We start from the raw sequence: 23,193 nt of genomic DNA, 5'->3' as shown, positions 1-23,193 counted from the left end.
GAGTGGACCCCCTCCCCCCGTCTCCCTCTCCCCCCCCCCCCTGCGGCTTTTTCGTGTGTCCGGCTTTAATTTACTGCTGAACTATTATTCTTGTACAGACTGTAAAATGTATTATTTTGTACAACTTTATTGATAAAAACATGAACTTTTAGAAGATCCCTGTGCCTTGATCACGGCTGTACGTGTATAATGAGCTAACGTGGGAGTCCCACTGCGCTGTATAGCTTGGCCAATCCCTTCCCCCCTAACTGTCCACCCGTTACCGGCCTCTCTCTCTCTCCCTCGCTCTCTCTCTCTCTCTCTCGCTCTCGCTCTGTCTATGTCTCTCTTTTTCTCTCTCTTTCTCTCTCTCTTTTTCTCTGTCTCTTTCTCTCTCTCTCTCTCTCTTTTTCTCTCTCTTCCTCTTTTTCTTTCTCTCTCTCTCTCTCTCTCTCTCTCTCTCTCTCTCTCTCTCTCTCTCTCTCTCTCTCTCTCTTCCCCCCCCCCCCCCCCCCCCCCCCCCCAGGGAGTACAACCATCCAATTCGTTATTTCTCTCCCTCCTCCACCTCCTGTCCTTATTATTTAAATGTCTATTCTATTTTTGGATCCATATACCCAGAAAAGATGCGATATATGAAATGTATATGGGTTAAAAAAAAAAAGTATTTTATTAGAATCTGAATGAACCTTGACTAACTGTACACTCAGTAGTGTGTGTACCACTTATGTAATAACTTAAGTTAATAACTTAATAACTTAAGTTAAGTCCTTTCAAACAAAACGGTGTTCAGGTTTCTGTTGCTTCATCTGGAACATCTGCAAAATACATTTTAAAGGGTTTAAGAGGAGTTAAGTGTCATTTACCATTTTATTTTGTCTTTTCTATTTTATTTTTTACTTTAATGGTGATGTGAAAGACCCACATGCAAATCGATGCTTGTTTCTACGCAAACTATTTTTCTTTTGCTACGGAAAGAAAAAATAACACAAAAATATCTATATTGATTTTGATTTATTATTTTCTGATGGGGGAGGGGGGGGGGTGCTCCGACCGACCCTGCGCGACAGGCGGCCTGTACAGTATTAACATCTTTCACTTCTGTGCCCTAGTCTTCATCTTATTGTGTAGACCAGATATGGGTCTCTCTACTTTCTGAACAGGAGCTCCGACAAATAAAAGTTTTTTTGGTGCAGACAGCAACAGATCCGTCATTACACACACACACACACACACACACACACACACACACACACACACACACACACACACACACACACACACACACACACACACACACACACTCATTCCTCTATTCAATACAGGTGACTTCCATTGATGGGTTTGTTTTGACTGGTGGACAATTTCAGCAGAACTTCTGCAGAGAACGCGGTTCATTAGGCACTTGCAGTGCTACACAATATGGACTACATTCACTCCTCATAACACCAACCTGGCCTGCTTAAGAACTTTGTCATGTTGAATGACAATGCTTTAATTCTGTGGCAGGTTTAGTCAGACTCGTTTAGTACAAGGTACCAAATGATTCCAAATCAACTTGTGAAAATGTTATTAATAATAATTAACTGTTAGAGCACTTGCATTATACGCGACGAAAATAAATCTGTAGTTTTCTTGCACACACCAATTAGTTCGATTCATATAGCTTGGATGTTTGGGAAGATAAAAGTGGAAACTTTTTACATGTGCGTCCGATTTAATGTTTATAAATATTTTGTTCTCAACTCAACTGTTAAACATTGCTTATTAGAGGCCACTATTAGACTAGCATACACAAGAACCACGACCAGGCAAAACAACGTCACGTAACCCTTTTGCCAATGCAGAGGAGATCAACTCTGAATCCAAATATTTCGTTCCTTAATAAGAGCCCGAGCCTGAATAAAGGAGAGATGAAGGTCTTTAAATTAAAAACTGGCATACATATTTCTTGTATGAGGCCTGCCACTACAAAGAAATATCATGCATCCAAAAATGTAAAACTGGTTCTCTATTATCTATTATCTATTACATTTCCATCGGTGTCTCGTTCACAGACGCAGACTCTTCCTGCATTCTCCTGTCACGAGCAGGATCCAGCTGCAGATCAGGGGCGGGGCCTATGGTGTTTCAATAGGGCCTGTTGTGCGGCAGAACCGGTTTTTACGTTTTGCGTCCCAGTCGGTCCCCCCAGTCGAGTGATTCAAAGTTCATTTTTGTTGTTAAATTTCAATAAAATAATTAATTAATAATAAATAATCGAAGAAATTTTTTTTTTTTTATATATATATATATATATATATATATATATATATATATATATATATATATATATATATATATATATATATATAGCTATACATAGAGGGGGAAAAAAACCTGATAAGCCACACCACAGGCCTAATTGCCACACGATAGGCCTCGGCTCCGGGACTGCAGCTGGATGCAAGTTGCCTGTCACCGGCTGTCACCCCACCGGGCCACGCCCCTCACCTGACGTCACCCCTTAGGGCCCCGCCCCTCGCGAGACGTCACCAACGTTCCTCCCCGCCCGTCACGTGACGTCAGCTGGCGTTTCCTTCCCCTTCCTCGTCTCTCTACGCTGCTGCTTCTGCTGCTCACTAGCCTAGCCTAGCATTGCGTTATCAGGCAGTTGTCGTTTGCGGTGCAACGTTTAGTAGTACTCTACCCCCCCTCCTCCCCCCGAGGAGAGCCAGCACTGGCATACGATACCGACACTCCCCGACAGCTGTGGCCCGTCGTCCTCTCCGTCAGCGGGACAGAAGAGACCCCCTCAGCCCTGGGACATGGCTAGACAGGAACAAGTGCTAGTGCTAGAGCCACAACACGAACTGAGGTTCAGAGGTAAGGGCCCCGACACCCAGGAGCCAGCTAGAAGGCTACCAACCATCGGTGTAAATACCTCCGTTTATACCTGCGTGTGTCGTCTGCGCGGGTGTTTTCTGAACCGGTGGGCGTCTGAAAATGAAGGGTTTTGGTGATTTTAATCGGTGTGACTGTTGATCGTTCCGCCAATGACAGGTGAACCAGGATTGTGTGACGATGCTAGCCCAGTGGATAGCATTGAGCTAAAGAGGCTAGCTTGCAGGACTGGCTCGGCTGTCATTGCAAATGTGAAGCGGGGCCTGTCGGGCTATTTCTTGCCCTGCCGCTAATTTGCCGCCCGTATCCGTTCACACCTCCCTGCTATGCGTGTTGCAAAGCTTTGACATTTGCCTACCAAGTCACCATATTAACGTTTGGACTATTCTAGAAATGTCCACAACCATGGAGCCCTGGGAGGCAAGTCAGGGAGGTTTCACAATATCATGAAGAAAGGCGGCTGGAGGGGATCTTGGAGATTATTCCAACGACGGCCCAACCTGAATAATTTGCTACCTTTTGCATATCCAAGAATGTAAGGTTATGCAAACCCGAGTGGATTAGCCGCTCAAAGTGGCCTAGTTGACGTGGTCTGAAAACTGCTGTTGGAATTTTTTTAATGTTGTTTAGTTTGATGGGATGAATATAATATCCCTGAATATGGGCACCATTAGTTGCTTAATGAAATGTTTACACCTTGATTTGGGAGTACATTGCAATATCAGGGTTAGGCTGGTGAATTTAGTGGATTAATCACAATTGGGTAACGCTTATGTTATGAATGTTAAACCTGGAATGTTAAACCTTACTACATTCTCCATGCTAGTCGTATCCAGAAATCCCTTTAAGTGGCATAATAGGAGAGCTGATAAGCTATGTATGTGAAATGCACTTTATGTTGATGGTTGATTTGAAACCGGAAGTGCTCCTCCTAATCGTGTAATGAATGTGTGTGTGTGTGTGTGTGTGTGTGTGTGTGTGTGTGTGCATGTGTGTTTGTGGTTGTGTTGTCCAGGCCCATTCACAGATGTTGTCACTGCCACTCTGAAGCTGGGCAACCCTACAGACAGAAATGTGTGTTTCAAAGTCAAGACGACCGCGCCACGCCGGTATTGCGTGCGTCCCAACAGCGGTGTCATCGATGCCGGAGACTCTGTCAACGTGTCTGGTTTGTAAAAAATCCTTTTTTTTGTGTGAGGTGGGCTGCTCGCCTGCCAGCCGTTGAACTGACGAGCGTTTCATTAGTTTATCAACAGGCAGCCTTCACCAAGAGGAGCAGGTTCAGGGTCTGTCTGGGACACGGTTAAACAAAACAATGGCACACTTGTTCACCCTAGATATTTCAGACACAGAAACTGGAAAAATAACATTCTAATGTGTGGATGATGTAATTAAGGAGACGTAGAAATACATGTCTGCCATTCATGAGCATGTTGGGGTTTCATTGGTCTATAAATAACGGGCTTCCCTTTTCAGGGTGCATAAACATCGGTATCCTTAATGTATCCTCCTCCTTGTGCTTGATTCTGTGGCTCTTCACAGTGATGCTACAGCCCTTCGACTATGACCCCAATGAGAAAAGCAAGCACAAATTCATGGTGCAGTCCATGCTGGCCCCATACGATATGACAGACATGGAGGGAGTGGTGAGTGGCCCGGCACATATTCTGTTATGTTTGTCATGTGAAATGATTTAGTAAGACATTTGTTTTAAATAGAGCTGTCAGTTAAACGCGTTATTAACGGCGTTAACGCAAACCAAATTTAACGGCGTTAATTTTTTTATCGCGCGATTAACGCAATTATTTTATTAAAAAAAAAAAAAAAGATTTTTTTTTTTTTTTTTTTCTTTGGCTCAAAACAAAGAAGCAGTAGCCTGACTGCTATGTTCAAATGACATTTGTTCAAAGCAGTCGTTTAATTGCACTATAGGCTCTTTTTTTGTATCGTCCTGTTTTGATCAGTGTATATGCCAATGTTGTTATCAATAAAAAATCATTTGCACAAGGCAAGCCGATGCACTTCACCATGTTGATAAGAGAATTAAAATGAGAAAAAAATCAAGGGATATTTAGCATAGAAAAAGAATTTGCGATTAATCGCGATTAATTAGAGTTAACTATGACATTAATGCGATTAATCACGATTAAATATTTTAATCGCTTGACAGCTCTAGTTTTAAATCTTCAGATATTTTTGCATAGGTCTGTGCCTTCCTCCATTCTGTACCTTATCCGAGTTGTGTGTTTGCTTATACCAAGTTAAACTCTCATGGTTGTGGATGGTGTCATGACTCATGTGTATGTAGTGGAACCTAGTTTCCCTGGTGGCACCGTTTACAATCGTATGTTCGGCTTAAATGATTGGAAGACGGACCTAGAAGTTAAACTGAGAAGTAAACACTTGACCTGAATGTTGAATGGACCACCGGCTACCCAACGTTGACAATAAAACGTTGGTTTTGTGGTTGTTTTTCCCGTGTGCAGTGGAAAGAGGCGAAACCCGAAGAGCTGATGGACTCCAAGCTGAGGTGTGCGTTTGACATGCCTCTGGAAAACGATAAAACTGTAAGTTCAAGGACTCGGCCGAGCGTCACGCATCGCATGCCTCACTCCCATGATTACTGTAACAAACCACCAGGAAGCCTTGGTCTGCGTGCTTTCCATCGGGATAGTCGGGAAGTACACTTCAATAACATTTCATCACATAAGGAAGGGCACATTTAAAAGGATGAAACAGGGCTTTACAAGGGCTATCCACTTTACATGGGCACTCGTTTTTGAATGGGTGCTGTCTACTTTTAAATCGATATCAAAGAATTACTAGTTCGCTTGGGTGTATTTTAGGATGCCTTTTTAACACCTTGGCCAGTGATTACTGATGCAAAAATAGCCAATAGAAAGCTATTTCTGGCATTTTTTATACCGTGTCTATTTATTAATTTGCAATGTCAAATCTCTATAATAAGGTGACCTTAACTAGGTTTAAAGTGCTAACAACCCATTACAATTAAGTATCCTTTTGGATGTTTGTCTGTTTGCTGGCATTTTGTGGCCTTATGATAACTAAAGTTAACATTACGAAGGTTGACCCCCTTTAATGGTCCAGGGATTATCATTTGAACGAGAACACAGAAGAAAAGCCCCCCCTGCACCAACCAAATAGTCCATAGAAAACTAAAGCAATTTCTTAGTTGCAGTCCGAGTTCCCTTTCGTATCCACAAGCATTCACTTCCTTTAGCATCGCATCCCAGAATCCTCCATTACACTGTTTTTTTTTGGTTGCTTTGGTCATTTTCTCATCCTTTCTTTTTCATCTCCATATCTCTGCACCCCCACCCCCAATTCCAACGACGTCCAATCCACTCCTCCTCACCACCGCCCCACATCGCCTCCACCCCTCAACTCCTCCACCAACCCACCCCTCCCCCATCCCCCCCTCCTCCTCCTCCTCCTCCTCCTCCTCCTCCTCCTCCTCCTCCTCCTCCTCCTCCTCCTCCTCCTCCTCCTCCCCCTCCTCCTCCTCTCCCTCCACCACCTCCTCCTCCTCCTCCACCCCCCCATCCCCTCCTCCTCCCCCTCCCCCTCCTCCTCCTCCTCCTCCTCCTCCTCCTCCTCCTCCTCCTCCTCCTCCCCCTCCTCCTCCACCCCCATCTCCTCCGCAGCATGAGAGTGAAAGCCTCCCACAGTCGGTGTCCTCTCCCGCCCCCGTTAAGACGGAGCTCGGGGCGCCGCTGCCCAAGTCGGCCACCAGCGCGGCGTTGGACGACGGCGAGGTCAAGAAGATCATGGAGGAGTGCAAGAGGCTGCAGATGGAGGTCCAGCGGCTACGGGAAGAGAACAAACAGATCCGGGTGAGGACCCCGGGGCCGAGGCACGGTAGCCCGGCTAATGCCAGACCGAGCTCCGTCGTAGATTGCCCGTTGGTCTGGGGGAGGCTGCTGTCATTCTCTTCAGCACAAGAGGCGTGGTCAACGGGCGTGGTTCAACCGGCTCTGTACGCGATTGGCTGCTTGCCGTCGCTTCCCTGTCGTCATTGGGTTTAACCAGCCAATAGCGCACCAGGGGGAAAAGCCAGCGTGGTGATTGGCTGACCCCCTTCTCCAGTCGCTTCTGCAGGGTGAATTTGAATGGCCGGCAGAATGGGCTGGGGGTAGGAAGGTCTAGGGAGCGGCTCTTCTTGATCTAGATATCCCGGAGACGTTTGGGACGACACGGAGACGCTTGACCTGCAGACACGATTTGACCTTTTGTAGTTTAATTTCAGACCCCTTTTCTGTTGTCATACGTTAGCCACGCCGTGCTTAGAGGCCGATGTCGTGAAGTTCAGCGGCTGTTTGTTCCCTGGCTTTTAGGATGGTTGATACTGTGCACGGTGCTCCCTCTGAAGGTGTCGGTGCAAATCTGACCGTGCACAACCTGAGGAAATATGTCTGAAACTGTGTAAGGACAGAAAGGCATATTTCCGCCCACTCGCCAAGTATCCGGGGGTTGTAGTACATCACAATCCGCTCAGACATGCTCAGTTTGTCCTTTGCAGTGGTTGTAAGAAGTACAAAACACGAATAAGTGTGTGCTACCATTGACTGATTCAGTATAATTAATGCATTTATTTTTTATTGTATATATATATTTATATATATGTATATATTTTTTTTTTATGGGATTAATGTAACATTAATTGCATTATATTGAATTTACCAATATACCGTTTCTATACTTTCTCATTCATTGTGATTCACCAGCCAAGAGCGATATGTTGTATTATCAACCTCTTTACGCATGGCCTGGAATGGTTGAACACACTTGGACTTGAATGCCGTGGCCCTTAAACAAGCTGTTCAGGACACGTTTGAAGCAGAGCAGCATTTTTCTATTGTTTTGAAACTGATACTTCTGCAATGGGTGAGCGAGCGGGCGACATTCTTCTCGAGTGCAGTCACTGCAGCCCGTAGGAGGTGATGATTGACACTGTTTTGAGCACGGTTGAATGGACAATGGAACGGGCACCAAGGGGGTGTGTCCGAAGGAATGAGTCTTGTTTGTTGTGCAACTCTTCGCGCCGTCAGTAGCTACCAAAACGACCACCAAGCTGTCTCTAGTCATGATAACCTGGGAGGTCCAAGCTTGGATACCTAAAAGTACATTTTATAAACTAGCCTGGTTTATAATTGTATGCTACATGATTGATTCGCATAAACAAGTGGTACCGCTGGCGACCTTTGACCTGAATGTTTTGATCTCTCAGGAGGACGACGTGTTGCGGAAGAGGAAGGTGACGTCAGTGCCGGCGCCCCACTCCTCCTCCTCCTCCTCCATGGCCACATCCGGCATGATGGAGGAGGGCCTCAGCACACGCCTGCTGGCCTTCTGCGTCCTCTTCTTCGTCATCGGAGTCATCATCGGCAAGCTGGCTCTGTGAAGGCCGGGGACGGACGCTAAGCCGCTTGGGTGACGACGCCCGTGGAGATGTCTCTGTGTCCTCCTTCCTTTTGTTCCTACTCTTGTCTTGTTCTTTCTGGTGTGTTCTTTGCAGTATTTGATGCAATATCACGAGAGGGTTTGAGTAGGAAGGGAAAGATATTTAATGTATGACAAGAAAAACGAAGGCGTGTTTTATCATAAGCAAACACATTATTTAGGCACAGGTATTTACTATTTTTTTTTTTCATCACCATCTTTTGATTGTCTCTCTCCGTCCATTCTACCTATCGATCCTTTCTTCTATAACTTGCACAGAAAACCTTTTTATGTAGTGAAGGGCGTGGGCTGTGTCCCGTCCCCAACCCCTGTCTTAATATATCAATGAGTTTACTGGTTCCTCACTTTACCTACCCAGAATGCATCAGAGGACGAGAGCCTCGCCATGTAATGTTATCTTCCGTTTGATTCTGACAATACATGAACTTGAAGTAAAAGTAAAATCTTTCAATGCAAGACTTTATTTACCCCAAATAAACTACATATTGTCGCCTAAACAGCATCTCGATTAAAAATGTGTGCGAGTAGAAGACATTTGTTTGTTTTGGTTTATTTTACTCTAGCTATAGATGCGAGTGCTGTGTGGAGGAGTTTTATGAGTTTTAGTGTTTTGTGTAGGTAGGAAGAGCACAAAGGCTAATGTGTTAATGACCATGCTAAAGGTGGCTACAATGACCATGGCTTTGTTAAGAGAATGTTCAGCCAATCAGATTCCCGCTACGACACACCAAAAGGCATGTGTAGTCAATTCTAATTCCACCCAAACTAATAAAAAAAAATAAAAGTATTTAAAGTATATCTGCCCCAGCTGTTGCGAATTAATTGAACTTTTTGTTCTTCCAGGCTCTTGAAGACATGGGCATATCTTCTCGTGTTGCACAGGGAACTAGCGGTTCATGAAAATATATCCTGTATACGTTTGCGTTTTTTGTGGCATCGGTATAGCCCACTTAAAAGTGTGTGTGTGTGTGTGTGTGTGTGATCTTAGACTGTTGATAGCTGCTTCCTCAGGTCGAAACGGAAAGAAAACGCAGTCTGAACATAAGGAGCCTGCTCGTCTGAAAATTTGTTATGCAAAGCCTAATTGGACATTCACAGTACACCACTTTACAATGCACAACAGCTTTGGCGTCTCATTCAATTCTGCCCATTGATGGTTATAGTGTGTATATATATGTATAGATATGTATATCTATACATATATATGTATTGTTATCTAAATATATGTATAGATATGTATATCTAAACATATATGTATTGTTTTTGAAATCCATATAGCTGCAATGCTCCATTGTGCTCTATTTGTTCCACTCTGCAATCTGCATGGAATAAACTGCATTTATTATTTTTTGGGATGTTCAAATAATTAAAAGGGACCACCTTCATTGTGGTTGGTATGGTATGTGAAAATTATGGTTTGTTTTAATTTTCAACAAAATACAGTTCAACTGACCAGCAATTCAAATAGCATTTTAAAATAATTTTGTTGTTTGTATTTTCCTTGCCGAAGGAAGCTTGCAGAGTTGCTAAGACTGAATACACACACTTTAAAAACTGTAACACAGCTTATACTTGCAGATTAAGTTATAACCGCCACACATGTAATCACGGAATAATTGGATACTGTTTTGTATATACATCAAATAAACCAAATGATGAAGAGTTCTGTCAGTTATTTACAAAATGACGTTTACGGAATCTAAGAATAAACCTGATTTATAAGTCATGTAAAATGATGACATGTATAATTTAAATATCAAGCCCCGCCTACCCGTGGCTAGAGAAGGAAATTAATTCATATTTTTAATCTCTTTCTAGAAGAGATCAGGGGCTTGTTAGCCACGCCCCTACACCCCGAACTACGTCATCCGGCCTTACCCAGGAAGTAGAAAAAAAAATAATTTGGGCCAAGGCGAAGTGACAGTGTAGCATAGGTAGCTAGCAAGGGTTTCCCTCATATTTGGCAATATTTTTAACATTTTATTTGTGTTTCGTCATCAAGCAAATGTCGCTGTTTGGTAAGATATTCGGCGGCGGGGGAAAGGGAGGGAAGGGGCCCAGCGCGCAGGAGGCGATCCAGAAGCTGCGAGAAACAGAGGATATGCTAACCAAGAAGCAGGAATTTCTAGAGAAAAAGATTGACCAGGAACTAGTGACTGCGAAGAAAAACGGCACCAAAAATAAGAGAGGTGGGTGGTCAAAATAAATGTTTAACGCGTTGCATACGTTCTATAATAAGGATCGTCCACATCGGTCGGCTATTGGTGCTGCTGCTCCCAACTCTGTTGCCAGGCGGACTCCTGCCCACAGAAGTGTTCACCTGGTGTCCTGACTTGGTTCATTTCTCTCACACACACACACACACACACACACACACACACACACACACACACACACACACACACACACACACACACACACACACACACACACACACACACACACACACACACACACACACACACACACACTCCTCCACTTGCTGGCACATCTATTGAGAAAATGCAATCAGATTTGATGTGCAGCTGAAAACGACGAGTAAAATGTGATTTATTTGTATGTTTTCTGGCTGCAGAATAGCATGACTGTGTTGTTAATCAAGACGAAATCCAAAGATCACTCTAAGTCTAATAGAAGGGGTTTTAATGAGGTAATGTCATTATCGTATGTGTTAGTGTATTGATCACTGATTGTTGCATGGTAAGACTTATCACGTTGACCATTTCTGCACACACTCGCTCTAAGTTATATATTTTGGCAAGTGATTGTGTTCGACTGGGAGTCATTGTATTGTCCCTCAGCTTTCACATCAGGGATAGTGCAGAGTTCACTGTGAAGCTGCACGCCGCGTCTGTTCATTTGTAGATAAGCCTTAATCTTAAGGTGTGTATGCTGCCTTTACCCGGATCATTCCATTACATCATATTTATACCCCCCACATCGACTGTTGTTTTCCGACTGCCCAACCATCAATTATTTTCTAGTGTCAATGGTTGCATGTCCTCCGTTTGCTCATCTCTCCTTCTCCCTCCCTCCCTCTTTCTGCAGCGGCACTGCAGGCGTTGAAAAGAAAGAAGCGCTACGAGAAGCAGCTGGCGCAGATCGACGGCACGCTGTCCACCATCGAGTTCCAGCGGGAGGCCCTGGAGAACGCCAACACCAACACCGAGGTCCTCAAGAACATGGGCTTCGCCGCCAAGGCCATGAAGTCGGCCCACGAAAACATGTAAGGGAAAGGACGACGCCTTAGTCGACACCATGGTTGACAGTTAATAATAATAATAATAATAATCATACATGGTATTTGTGTAGCGCTTTTCTCGCACTCAAAGCGCTTCACATAGGGGGGGGGGGGGGGGGGGGGGTGGTGGTCTAGGTGGAGGCAGTTGTGAAGGGATGGGTCTTGAGGTGTCAATGGAACACCCCCCTTCTTCAGCGGATGCAGCTCCTGTGACGCGTTGCTAACAGGATAGGTTGGGTGGGATAGTGTAGTGACTAGGTACTAGTTCTAGGGCACTCCGCTCCCAGAGGAAAGCGGCCGGGAACGACCCTCCAATGTCCACGACCCTGGACTACGAAATGACATGTTTCTGAGTAAACTGTCACTGTCCCGAGTTATTTTAACGCATCTCACTAAAGGAAACTAAACAAAATAGAACTTTCACATTCAAAGTTGGTCATTGGTCAGGATGAATCGGACCATATAGTCGCGATCTTTCTCTTGCAGATCAGGCCCTGATCTGCACACTAAGGGGGTCGTTGAAACCTGTTTAACCTGGAGGAAAGTTGAAATAGCTGTAGAGATCCACTTAAAGATATATAGAGGTTGTCGGCCTGGCTGGTGTGAGCCAAAATATACATATAATCTAAGACTAAAACATTTAGATTTTATAATTTAGACTACTGCTCATTTTGTGTTGTACTAACTGTTTAAAAAAAACAGCTTAACTGTGTTCCATATTCACGTCTAATTATGTAGCTGCTGTCAAAAGCTGCTGTCAATCATCACCCCTCCCCTTGAATCTCCAAATTAATCAATGGAGAAATCCGAGGAGTTGAGATTGTGTTAATATATGAGTTAAATTCTGTCAAGCTCCTCCCCCTAACCTTGATCTGACCTCGATAGACGTGAAGTTTAATTTTGTACAAAGTACAAAAACATCACTGCATTGCTTCATTTAATGACAAGTTTTTATGCAAATATACCGTTTTAATTTCAAATTCAAAAAAAAGCTTTTAATTTAGATGAGATCCACTGAATAGAATACCCGGCATAATTATAAGCAGCACTGGTTTGGAACCAGTTGGTATCTTAGGACACTAACTGTCAGACTACTGATGGGACAAAACCTAACATGTGATTGGCGCTCGTCTATAACTTTTCCTTTTGGCCGCGCTGTTAAAGGTTGTATGAGCGATCCTAGGCCGAAACATAAATGATCTAATTCATCTGATCTTTCCTCTCGATCCACTCGCTGCCTGCCCCATAAGCAGGCCGTCAAAGAAACGCGTCTCTGTAGGCACTAGGCAGCCTATGCTCCGAGATCGTAAACAAAAACAAATGGAATTACCGACCACTTTGGTAATGGTATTACCAAACCCCACAACACTAAATGTGTTGTGGGGTTTTCTCGCTGCGTTCATGATCGTTTTTTCCTGGATGCACGAAACACGGAAGGGAGGGGCGAGTGAGCTCTGTTTGTGTGGGAGCTCGCTTCAAACACCAACACAAGTGACGTCACCCAGCATCGCCGATACGACCTTTAACGTTACCGGCTCTCCTGCTCTCCTTGTGGCTCCAGGGACATCGACAAGGTGGACGACCTCATGCAGGACATCACAGAGCAGCAGGAGGTGGCGCAGGAGATCTCCGACGCCATCTCCAAACCAGTGGGCTTCGGAGAGGAGTTCGACGAGGTACGCTTTGTGGCGTTTGGCTTCAAGGGAGATGCCGCAGTTCCTGTGTTTGTATCGGAATATTTTGTTGCTAAGATGTGTAATTACACCAAAAGGTCGCTTGATGGCACTAATGACAGACATTTCCTCCCAGAACATTAAACGGAGATTATGAGCCCTCCAGGGTTCAATCACCTAACCACAGATAATCCCAAAGTCTGTTCAAACAAAGCTTGGTTCTGTGGGTTCCAGAGAGCTGGGTCCCCTCTATCTCTCCCAGGATGGGCTTCAGTTTGAATGTTTCCCCTCTGGGTCACTTGCGCACTGTTTGTATGTTGTATGTCCCGGCACTTAAAAATAGTAATTAGCATCTTAGCCTAGCTATCTTTGTTGTATAGGGAGGAGGGTTAACCGAGTGATTGTCAGTGCCTGGCACTTGGTTCTATGAACATCTTGTACTGACAGCGATATATTGTTGTCTCTCTTATTCTGACAAATGTAAGTCGCTTTCAATCAAACCGTCTGCTAAATGTAACTTTCTTTCTTTCTTTCTTTCTTTCTTTCTTTCTTTCTTTCTTTCTTTCTTTCTTTCTTTCTTTCTTTCTTTCTTTCTTTCTTTCTTTCTTTCTTTCTTTCTTTCTTTCTTACTTACTTACTTACTTACTTACTTACTTACTTACTTACTTACTTACTTACTTACTTACTTACTTACTTACTTACTTACTTACTTACTTACTTACTTACTTACTTACTTACTTACTTACTTACTTACTTACTTTCTTTCTTTCTTTCTTTCTTTCTCTCTTTCTCTCTCTCTCAGGACGAGCTGCTGGCTGAGCTGGACGAGCTCGAACAGGAGGAGCTGGACAAGAACCTGCTGGAGATCGGCGGGACGGAGAACGCCCATCTGCCCAGCGTCCCGTCCACCTCACTGCCCTCCAGACCAGGTACAGCCAAGAGGGCCGTAGCCTTACTTTCCAGTCTCTCTTGTGAGACTTTCGTTGTATATGTGCAGTAACAAAATGTGTGTGTGTGTGTGTGTGTGTGTGTGTGTGTGTGTGTGTGTGTGTGATCACATTCATCTGATCCTTCCGCTCGCTGCCCGCCCCATAAGCAGGCTGTCAAAGAAATATATATATATATATATATATATATATATATATATATATATATATATATATATATATATATATATATATATATATAGGGTTCAGTTCACAAGCATTTGTAGTGGTGAATGATCAAGGACTGAACCGTACATATGAGTTACAGAAATGCTCCACAACCCAAGAAGGTGAAGGGTCACTGAGGGAAATGAAGGAGGTTCTAACATCCTACCCCAAGACCTGCCGATATAGCCCCGCCCACTTTGCAACTGCATTTTGGGACCGGCTCCATTCCTCGTCTTATAGGGGGACTGCAATACTGGCTGGGGACTAAAAACCAATCACCATCCAAGAACAGAGAGTATTATTATGATCAAAGTGTAGGGCGTGATGTCAGCGGATTATGTTGACAGCGGGTGTTTTTGTTTTCACAGCAGCCAGAAAAGAGAAGGAGGAGGATGAGGACGACATGGAAGATCTACAGCGCTGGGCAATGGAGGCCATGTGAGAACACCGACCTGACCGGCATCCACCAGAGAACAGGAGACCGGCGCCAGAGAGAGACCTAGAGAATAATGGACCTGGAATACATCGACTATGGGTGTTTCTGAAGGCTTGAGCTGAAGTCAAGCGACAAGTTGCCAGAATTGTTTTTTTGTTTTTGTTTCCTTTATTCTCCCTCTGGCCTTCGATTGCAGAGGAAAAATCCTCAGTTTCCAGCGATTCTAAAGAGCATGGCAAAGGTTTGTCCCTCATCAAGGGCTCTCATGGCCCAATAGGCTGCTGATAGAACATACGCGTCATATGTTCGGCGGTTCAATATTTGGATTATTGTCCGACTCTATTCTAATGTTAATAACGAATGGAAAAGGGAATCTTTGGGAGCTGAACCTTGAAACGCCTGCTACGAACATATATACCCCTTTTCCTTCATGAATTTTGGTGTTTTCCATAGGAAATATATGAATGATTCTTAAACTGATTAGAATCATTCATATGTTATAATATACTTATATTAATTATATTATACTTAGTAATATACTTATTGTTTGGTTAAGCACTCCCCAAAAGCTGCGACTGAGTCTTGGCATGCTTTGGTTATGAAGCTTGGAACAGTCTTTGTTATCCAGTTTACTGTTCTTCCCAAACGGTTTTGCTTTGCTGTTGATTTTGTTTGTGTTTGTTAAAGCCCTTTCCCAACTATGCCTGTACCTTGTGACACTTCAATGGCTTTTGCTGTTCCCCAGAAGACCAGAAGCTTCCCGCCAACTGGTTATTTGATGTTAATATCTAAAATGTGCTCCTTTATTGTTTTGCAGTTTGTCATAGTTGTGTTTTTTTGCTGACAACCGCAAGTGTTTTGAACGGTTATACTGTGTGAAGCGTTTCAACCAAGGGAAGGCATTGAAATCATTGCACGACTGAACCAACAGAGATTTATCCTGATACTTTCATTGTATTTTCTGTCTGGGTCACGTCAGTTTTCTTTGGGCACTATGGGTTTTGTTTTTATTATTAATTTAGAATTGTACAATAGGCAGAAAAAGGAAGCATTTCATAATGTATTAATGTAACTGACAAAGAGATATTGGTTTATATATGCTATGATTAGTTTCCCTACATTTCCAGTGTTTTTGGATTTGAGTCATTTTAGTTTTGCTAAAATATGATGTACATTTTTTACATATACAATATGTAACACTAGAATGGACATGCATGTCTACATTTCAACCGTTTATTTATCACATTATTTGACAAATCATTAAAATTTCCAATTGTATTTCTATCACGACTGCTCTATTTTGTTATGTTTTAAGAAGTAGAATAAGTACAAGATCCTAAGCATGAATCATTTCTATATTCATCACTAAAGGGACGGTCATGTCTGTCTGAATCAGCTATTTACTATATTTTCACTCCTTGGATTAATCGTGGTAAATGTTATCTCAGAAGTATACTAATCAGCCTTTTTTTATATTGTGTAAAAAATAATAACGATCTCATTTTTAGCAACAATGCTTCTTGAACGCGTCCAGCATCCAGTGTCGCATTATACTGACGTCACCTTCGCAGTTTAACGCATGCGCTCTGAGGTCTCCGCTGATGCAAGAAAATTCAGGCGCAGCGGCACGGGAACAGAGGGACAGACACTTTTCCGTTTTCTTGCTAATTTAAGTCCGCAAACATGTCGGGAGACGAGGTGAGCTACCGCCCTGAGCGAGTCTGTATCAGCACGTCCACACACACACATGGGTCGGGCGGTACCCTTTCAAGATGTCCGCGTTAATCGTGTTTCTCAACGCGGCCTCCGGACAGCGGCTCTCATGTCACCCTGCGGCTCACATGGCTACGAGCTAAAGCAGAATGGGAACGTTTCCCTTGAGCACTCATTCAAGAGTATATAGAAAAGAAATTGTTCTGCTGACCACGTCGAGCCATGTAGTTAACGCACATGTGACCGATCGGCCGTGTCAGGGACGATATGCGGATCATGCGATGATCAGGGTTATACCGGCTAATGCTAACGCTAGCTCCCTCTGCTAGGAGCACGCTGATCTAAAGCGTCCATCCACCTCCTCCATAGAACGATGGGTCGTTAAAAGATGACGACCCCCTTGCCAACCATATCCTAGTGTCACAATATGTCACAAAGTCTATGAACGCCCTTTATTAAGTTAATTAACGTTGGTAATTATCCACCCATCTGTTTGACTTAATCTTAATGTGTATCTTCACAATGGGTTTTTCTTCTCCGCCTCTTTTTGTAGATGATCTTCGACCCAAACATGACCAAAAAGAAGAAGAAGAAGAAGAAGCCCTTCATGCTAGATGAGGAAGGAGGAGACGGGACGGCAGGAGAGGAGGTGAAGGAGGTCGAGGCCAAGGAGGTGGAGCCCGAGGGAGGAGACGATAAGGAGGTGGACTTCGAGGAAGATGAAGGCAGGAAAAAAGGTAATGTCTCAACTGGCAGACGGCTCTTGTTGCCTTTGGTTTAAATCCATTCAGTTAAATGACAGATGCGCCCATCAAACAGACGTTGTTGTAGCATATTATTTTGTCAAATTACATGATTGATTCTATTTTCTATCGATTTATTTGACATCTAATAGATGCACCAATTTAATCTGTGTTTTCTCGGTTACTATATAGATGTCACTAGATGAGATGCCTTTCGTATAAATAAATAAAAAGTCAGAAACTACTGTTAAAAACATCTCTTTTATGACGTCAAATTTCACCGTTTTTTTTACGTCAGTGGACCCCTCTATGTGAATCAAGCCGCTGTATGAAAACAATGTCCTCTTTCAGAGCCCTCTGATGACCTCGATGATCTGAACTTCCTCAATCAGAAGAAGAAAAAGAAGAAGCCCACGAAATTCCTTGATAATGAAGGCGAAGTTGACATCAAGGTATGTTTTCACCGACACTCATAAGAACGTATAGTGCCATGTCCCAGTATGAACTGTATAGGTTACTGCCATCTCCCAGTATGAACTGTATAGGTTACTGCCATCTCCCAGTATGAACTGTATAGGTTACTGCCATCTCCCAGTATGAACTGTATAGGTTACTGCCATCTCCCAGTATGAACTGTATAGGTTACTGCCATCTCCCAGTATGAACTGTATAGGTTACTGCCATCTCCCAGTATGAACTGTATAGGTTACTGCCATCTCCCAGTATGAACTGTATAGGTTACTGCCATCTCCCAGCATAAAACCATCCTGCTATTTTAAAGTTTGGCCGGCTCCATACACACTCCTACCTTCTTCCTAACCTCTTCTCGGACCGTGAGCATTTCACCCAGCGCATCAGGACCCCACACGCACACACAGACACACACAGAGGGATACAGGCAGACACACACGCACACAGAGGGATACAGACAGACACAGACGCACACAAAGGGATACAGACAGACACAGACGCACAGAAACACACAGACACACACAGATGGATACAGACAGACACACACACGCACAGAGGGATACAGACAGACACGCGTACAGACACACACGCACACACAGAAACACATACACAGAGAAAAACACTGACGCACACAGAGACAGAGAATCCCCCACTCTCTCTCTGACGGCGGCGGCTGGTTCTTTCCTCAGGGGCTGAAGATCGAGGGGGAGCAGCCGGAGCCCATGGAGGAGGACGATCTGGACCTGATGCTGCCCTCCAAGAAGAAGAGGCACAAGAAGGTGGAGTTCGAGGAGGGGACGGAGACGCTGGAGAAGGACGACGGTGAGCTGCGTAAAGACGTTTTTTTGTCGTATGCACAACGACTACAGACGCAGTCGCTGGCAATGCAGCGCTGAAGTCTCAGGCTCCTTCAACGGTGCGATGTAAAGTAAAAGTATAAAACAAACACAAGTAAAAGAGCTAATCCTGAAAAATAAATAAATGAACTACAATACTGGACATGAATAATTAGAATAAAATAAAAAATCGAATAGTAACTAAGGTATAAATAGATGCGTCATAAAGGGAAATGTAAACAGATGTCGACTGTTATGAAGTGGCATAATGGTGGTCTAGGTAGCTCAGGAGTTCAGCCGTCTTATGGCCTGTGGGATGAAACTCCCCGAGTCTGGTTCACACAGCTCAGCGTCAGGTACTGGGAGCTACTGGGAGGTAATCTGACAAGGATGCAGTCGGCCTTTCCTGTGTTTGAAATCCAAGCCCAAATGTGTGTGTGTGTGGGGTGTGTGTACTTTAGAGGTCCCATGGCATGCCACCAGGTGTGAGTGTGATTAGCCGCTACAAGCCGTTTTGGAAATCTGCCCCTTATGACATCACAGGTGGGCGTGTCCACTTAGACGTGTGCTGGATAGATCAGTCTACCAGCCTACCCAGTGGACCGTAGCAAACGTTGCTCTTCTATCTGTCACGCGTCTAGGTGGACACACCCACCTGTGATGTCATAAGGGGTAGATTTCCAACGGCTTGAAGGGCTAATCACGCCACACCTGGTGTCATGCCACGCGACCTTTAAAGGGAACTGATTGTGCATTTACTACAATGGGGTTCCATTGCCCCCTCTAGTGGCTGTCCTGTATTGTTGGCGCGCTGTTGACGTTGGTCCTCTCTCCTCCTTCAGTGCCCGATGACGACGAGGGGAAGAATAACGACGGAATCTCCTTCAGTTCCTCCAGCGGGCCGGCCTGGGCCGGGACAGAGAGGGACTACTCATACGACGAGGTAGAGCTCATGCAGCCTACGATTTAAATTCTATGCACGATCTTAATTTCAATTCAGGTCGAAAATGCTAATCAATAGTTATTTCAACAAAATCACATCCTACTACTGATATATTCTACCGAAACAACAGTGGCAGCCTGTGCTTCTTTGTTTACACGCGTCTTAATATCGACACGGCCAACACAATGCACACAAGCTAAGCTAGTTTGCGTTGCCAAGCCCGTGGACGGAACACGGATTCAGTTCATTGAATCCTGGAATCTCCCGCCTGCTAACTTGGAGGGGCTAAATCTTTAATCACGCACAGGCTTGATTTTAGAAGAACATGCAGAGATAGCTTGGTCTCATTCGTGAGGTGTTTTGTGATATCGATACATTTATTGTAAATGACGTCTGTGTCGGACAGATGTTTGCATCGGCGCACGTTAGAACGCGGTCGGACTGTGGTGTGCTGAGGCCTAAAAAAAAAAAAAGTTTGGTTCCTGTTGGTGGTCAGTTGAGGTCATGGGTAGGTAGGGAATTTATTTTATTTTTTTATTTTATTTTTTCCAGCAGCAGCGAATGATAGGTAGGTTGTTTTCATTTAAAAACGAGAAAATTCGCTCATCCTTGTACAGAATGAAGAGGTGCTGTACCAAAACGTAATTATAGTTTGCATCAAAAAAAAAAAAAAATTTTTTTTTTTTTTTTTTTTTTTTATAAAGCTCATAAAATAATTTGGGTCGCACATAAATTGACAGGGTCGGTCGGAAACCGGAACCAAACAAATTTTTTTTTTAGGCCTGAGCCCCACGTGACCCTGTCTCCCTCTCCGGTCTCCCAGCTGCTCAACAGGGTCTTCAACATCATGAGGGAGAAGAACCCGGACATGGTGGCCGGGGAGAAACGCAAGTTTGTCATGAAGCCTCCCCAGGTGGTCCGGGTGGGCACCAAGAAAACCTCCTTCGTCAACTTCACAGACATCTGCAAGCTGTGAGTGACCAACTCGCCCGGAACTCGGAACCACTCCAGATGAGAATGACGACTGTGTGTCTGTTTGGCCCATGCCTTTATGTTCGGTTGGACCTGCTCGTCTAAAATGGCCGCGTCGGTTTGTTTCTCGCAGGTTGCATCGTCAACCTAAACATCTCCTCGCTTTCCTGTTGGCCGAGTTGGGAACCAGGTATGAGCCGTTTGCTTTGGAACTTTTATCGGTTATGGTCGAGACGCAAAACGTTATCAGTCTGCTGAACCTCGTTGGGTTTTTCCAAATGAAGTCAAATATTGATATACCCTAATCTACAATCACCTGCTGCTGAAAGGCTATTCTGAAATGTAATGGGCTTTGTATAAACACCTGTGTAAATACCTGAAAAATAAACCGTGAAAAATGTTAGGGCAAGAAATAAGTGGTGTTCATAATGAATTATTGGCAGCTTGTCCTGGAAAGGAACCAATGATTTATGATGGATATGATTTAAACGTCTTTCCCCGTCCTCGCTCTCAGTGGCTCCATAGACGGAAACAACCAGCTGGTGATCAAAGGCCGATTCCAACAGAAGCAGATTGAGAACGTCTTGAGAAGATACATCAGTAAGTGAATTCTACAGACGCTCATCCAGACGCACAAGACTCTTGACTATTTCCTTTAAAAAAAATCATTGCATATGAATGTTAATTGCGTGAAACAGAATTAACCCAGATGGGGGAATGATTGTCGAATGAAGTGCTCCCTTTGAAAGTTGTCATTATTTATAAAGCATTGCAAAGTCATGCTTCATTCGTCGAGCCTCCATGCTCCGCCCCCTCCTGACCCTCCTCCTCCCTCTCGACCAACCACAGAGGAGTACGTGACGTGTCACACCTGCCGCTCGCCCGACACCATCCTGCAGAAGGACACGCGGCTCTACTTCCTGCAGTGCGAGACGTGCCACTCCCGTTGCTCCGTCGCCAGCATCAAGACCGGCTTCCAGGCCGTCACCGGCAAGCGAGCCCAGCTCCGCGCCAAGGCCAACTAACACCCCCCCCCCCCCCCCCCCCCCCCCCCCGAGATCTGTCCCCGGCTCCGGGCTCCGACACCCTGCCTGGTGGGGGGGTGGGAGGGAGGGGGGCTGAGGGGGTACAGGTGGATCTGTGCCCCGCCCCCTCTGTGTTTTGTAACTGGACTCTGAATCAGACTGAGGGAGGGCGCTCTGGGAGGGGGGGTCGACGTCTGCGTGCGTCCCACCGGGCTGAGGGGGGGGAGGGCGATGGAGGCGTCACATGAGAAGCTTGTGTGTTCCGTAAGACCGCACCTTGCCATCTGATTTTATTAGATATTCTTTTGTCGTTCCCCCCCCCCCCCCCCCCCAACTGGCTGTGATTGGACGGTCGATCCTCTGAAGAATGCCGGCCGGGCGCCTTCCTTTTGTGCTTTTTATTTTGTTGATTTGTAATCTGACCATCTATTAAAATAACTGCGTTATTAACCAACAGAATAAACAACTGATTTCTCCTGCACACACACACACACACACACACACACACACACACACACACACACGGAAGTGGCATTCCAGTGACCCACATTCACATCCTAGTCGAGCTAGCTCTGGCCACGGGAGTGTTCAATACTTCACTTGTAGTTTTTGTTCCGTTTCTTCAATGAATACAGATACTCTTCAATGATGTTGGATTGATTCTATTTTTTTTTTTTCTACTTTGCCTGGAAAGTTGAACGCGGTTCATTAGACGGGTGGGGGGAACTTGGAGGGTCATCAAGTAATGTTAAACATTTTGGGACGTAGGTTGGCTGTGTTTATGAGGATCCCAGTGGATCCACATTACTGGCCATTACCAAAGGCCAGTAATGGTCTGGTGGTTAAATGTGGACTTCTTGTTTTGATTGTGTTTGAATGGCCACATCATTATTTTGTTTGTGGTGAACAATGGGGTTTAGTTTAGTAAATCACCTTGAGTGTTAATTTTCCGCAGCTTTAAACAATTACCTGGTTCCATTAAAGCACTCTGAGGCTTGATTTATAAGTTATACTTAGCCAGGCACATAGATTGCAACCTCTTACAAAAAAGAATTGCCAAAGTATCAATTGCCCTACCCGCTAATTATTCAGATTCCCGAGCAGTTTTCTGATGTGATGGTTAGGCTTATCACTGAAAGTTCAGTGGTGGTAATAGTACAATCATTTCAATATAAGTGTGCTATTCTATTGGTTAATTATTTCTATATTTGATAACTGCGAGGGGTAGCCAGGTTTTAGGGAATAGACTATGGTTGGCTAATTCCTTAACCTTGGGTCTGGGTGAACAAATCGTTTCTCTATGGACTTACCGCGTTGCTGAAATGTGCTGTTTATTTCCTGATCTCTATATCAGTGCCCTCTGCTTGGCAAGTGTGGAATTGCTTCCATATATATTTTGGCTACCCTAGCGGCTGTAGTGAGCATTTTGGTTATTTCTTTAAAAATTCATAACTCCTCAGGAATGGGCTAGAGACCTACTTTTTTCCTACTCTGAAATGTATGCTCTACAAGTCGCGGGCCGTATGTTTGACACCCCTGGTTAGGTTTATCACTGAAAGTTGAATGGTGGTAATAAACAGACCTTTCAATATAACAATGTTATGGTGGTTAAGTTATATACTTGATAACGGTGAGGGGTAACC

General features: G+C 44.3%; 3 protein-coding genes across 4 annotated transcripts; all 3 read left to right on the top strand.

Moving 5' to 3' along the window:
- The first annotated feature begins 2,542 nt into the window (after positions 1–2,542).
- Positions 2,543–10,005, top strand: LOC115541409 (vesicle-associated membrane protein-associated protein B). 2 transcript variants are annotated; one of them, XM_030353126.1, is made up of 6 exons: positions 2,543–2,844; positions 3,878–4,030; positions 4,405–4,508; positions 5,349–5,429; positions 6,579–6,716; positions 8,111–10,005. In XM_030353126.1, the coding sequence occupies exons 1-6, from the start codon at positions 2,787–2,789 to the stop codon at positions 8,282–8,284; spliced, it is 708 nt and encodes a 235-aa protein (XP_030208986.1). In that variant the 5' UTR covers positions 2,543–2,786; the 3' UTR covers positions 8,285–10,005. The 2 variants fall into 2 exon arrangements, with proteins under 2 accessions (XP_030208986.1, XP_030208977.1); XM_030353117.1 differs by having other exon boundaries at positions 6,528–6,716.
- Positions 10,006–10,221: 216 nt separating this feature from the next.
- Positions 10,222–16,131, top strand: LOC115541418 (charged multivesicular body protein 4b). Its single transcript, XM_030353140.1, has 5 exons — positions 10,222–10,532; positions 11,392–11,569; positions 13,146–13,260; positions 14,060–14,186; positions 14,780–16,131. The coding sequence occupies exons 1-5, from the start codon at positions 10,349–10,351 to the stop codon at positions 14,851–14,853; spliced, it is 678 nt and encodes a 225-aa protein (XP_030209000.1). The 5' UTR covers positions 10,222–10,348; the 3' UTR covers positions 14,854–16,131.
- Positions 16,132–16,388: 257 nt separating this feature from the next.
- On the top strand, positions 16,389–22,200 carry eif2s2 (eukaryotic translation initiation factor 2, subunit 2 beta). The gene is made up of 9 exons (XM_030355382.1): positions 16,389–16,545; positions 17,114–17,297; positions 17,655–17,755; positions 18,464–18,596; positions 19,453–19,553; positions 20,377–20,525; positions 20,659–20,715; positions 21,040–21,125; positions 21,375–22,200. Exons 1-9 carry the CDS (start codon positions 16,531–16,533, stop codon positions 21,548–21,550), a joined length of 1,002 nt encoding a protein of 333 aa, XP_030211242.1. The 5' UTR covers positions 16,389–16,530; the 3' UTR covers positions 21,551–22,200.
- The last annotated feature ends 993 nt before the right edge of the window (positions 22,201–23,193 follow it).

This window comes from Gadus morhua, chromosome 1 (genome assembly GCF_902167405.1).
Source record: "Gadus morhua chromosome 1, gadMor3.0, whole genome shotgun sequence".
NCBI lineage: Eukaryota > Metazoa > Chordata > Actinopteri > Gadiformes > Gadidae > Gadus > Gadus morhua.
Note: the sequence above shows the minus strand (reverse complement) of the source record. Positions and strands in the feature narration are given on the sequence as shown.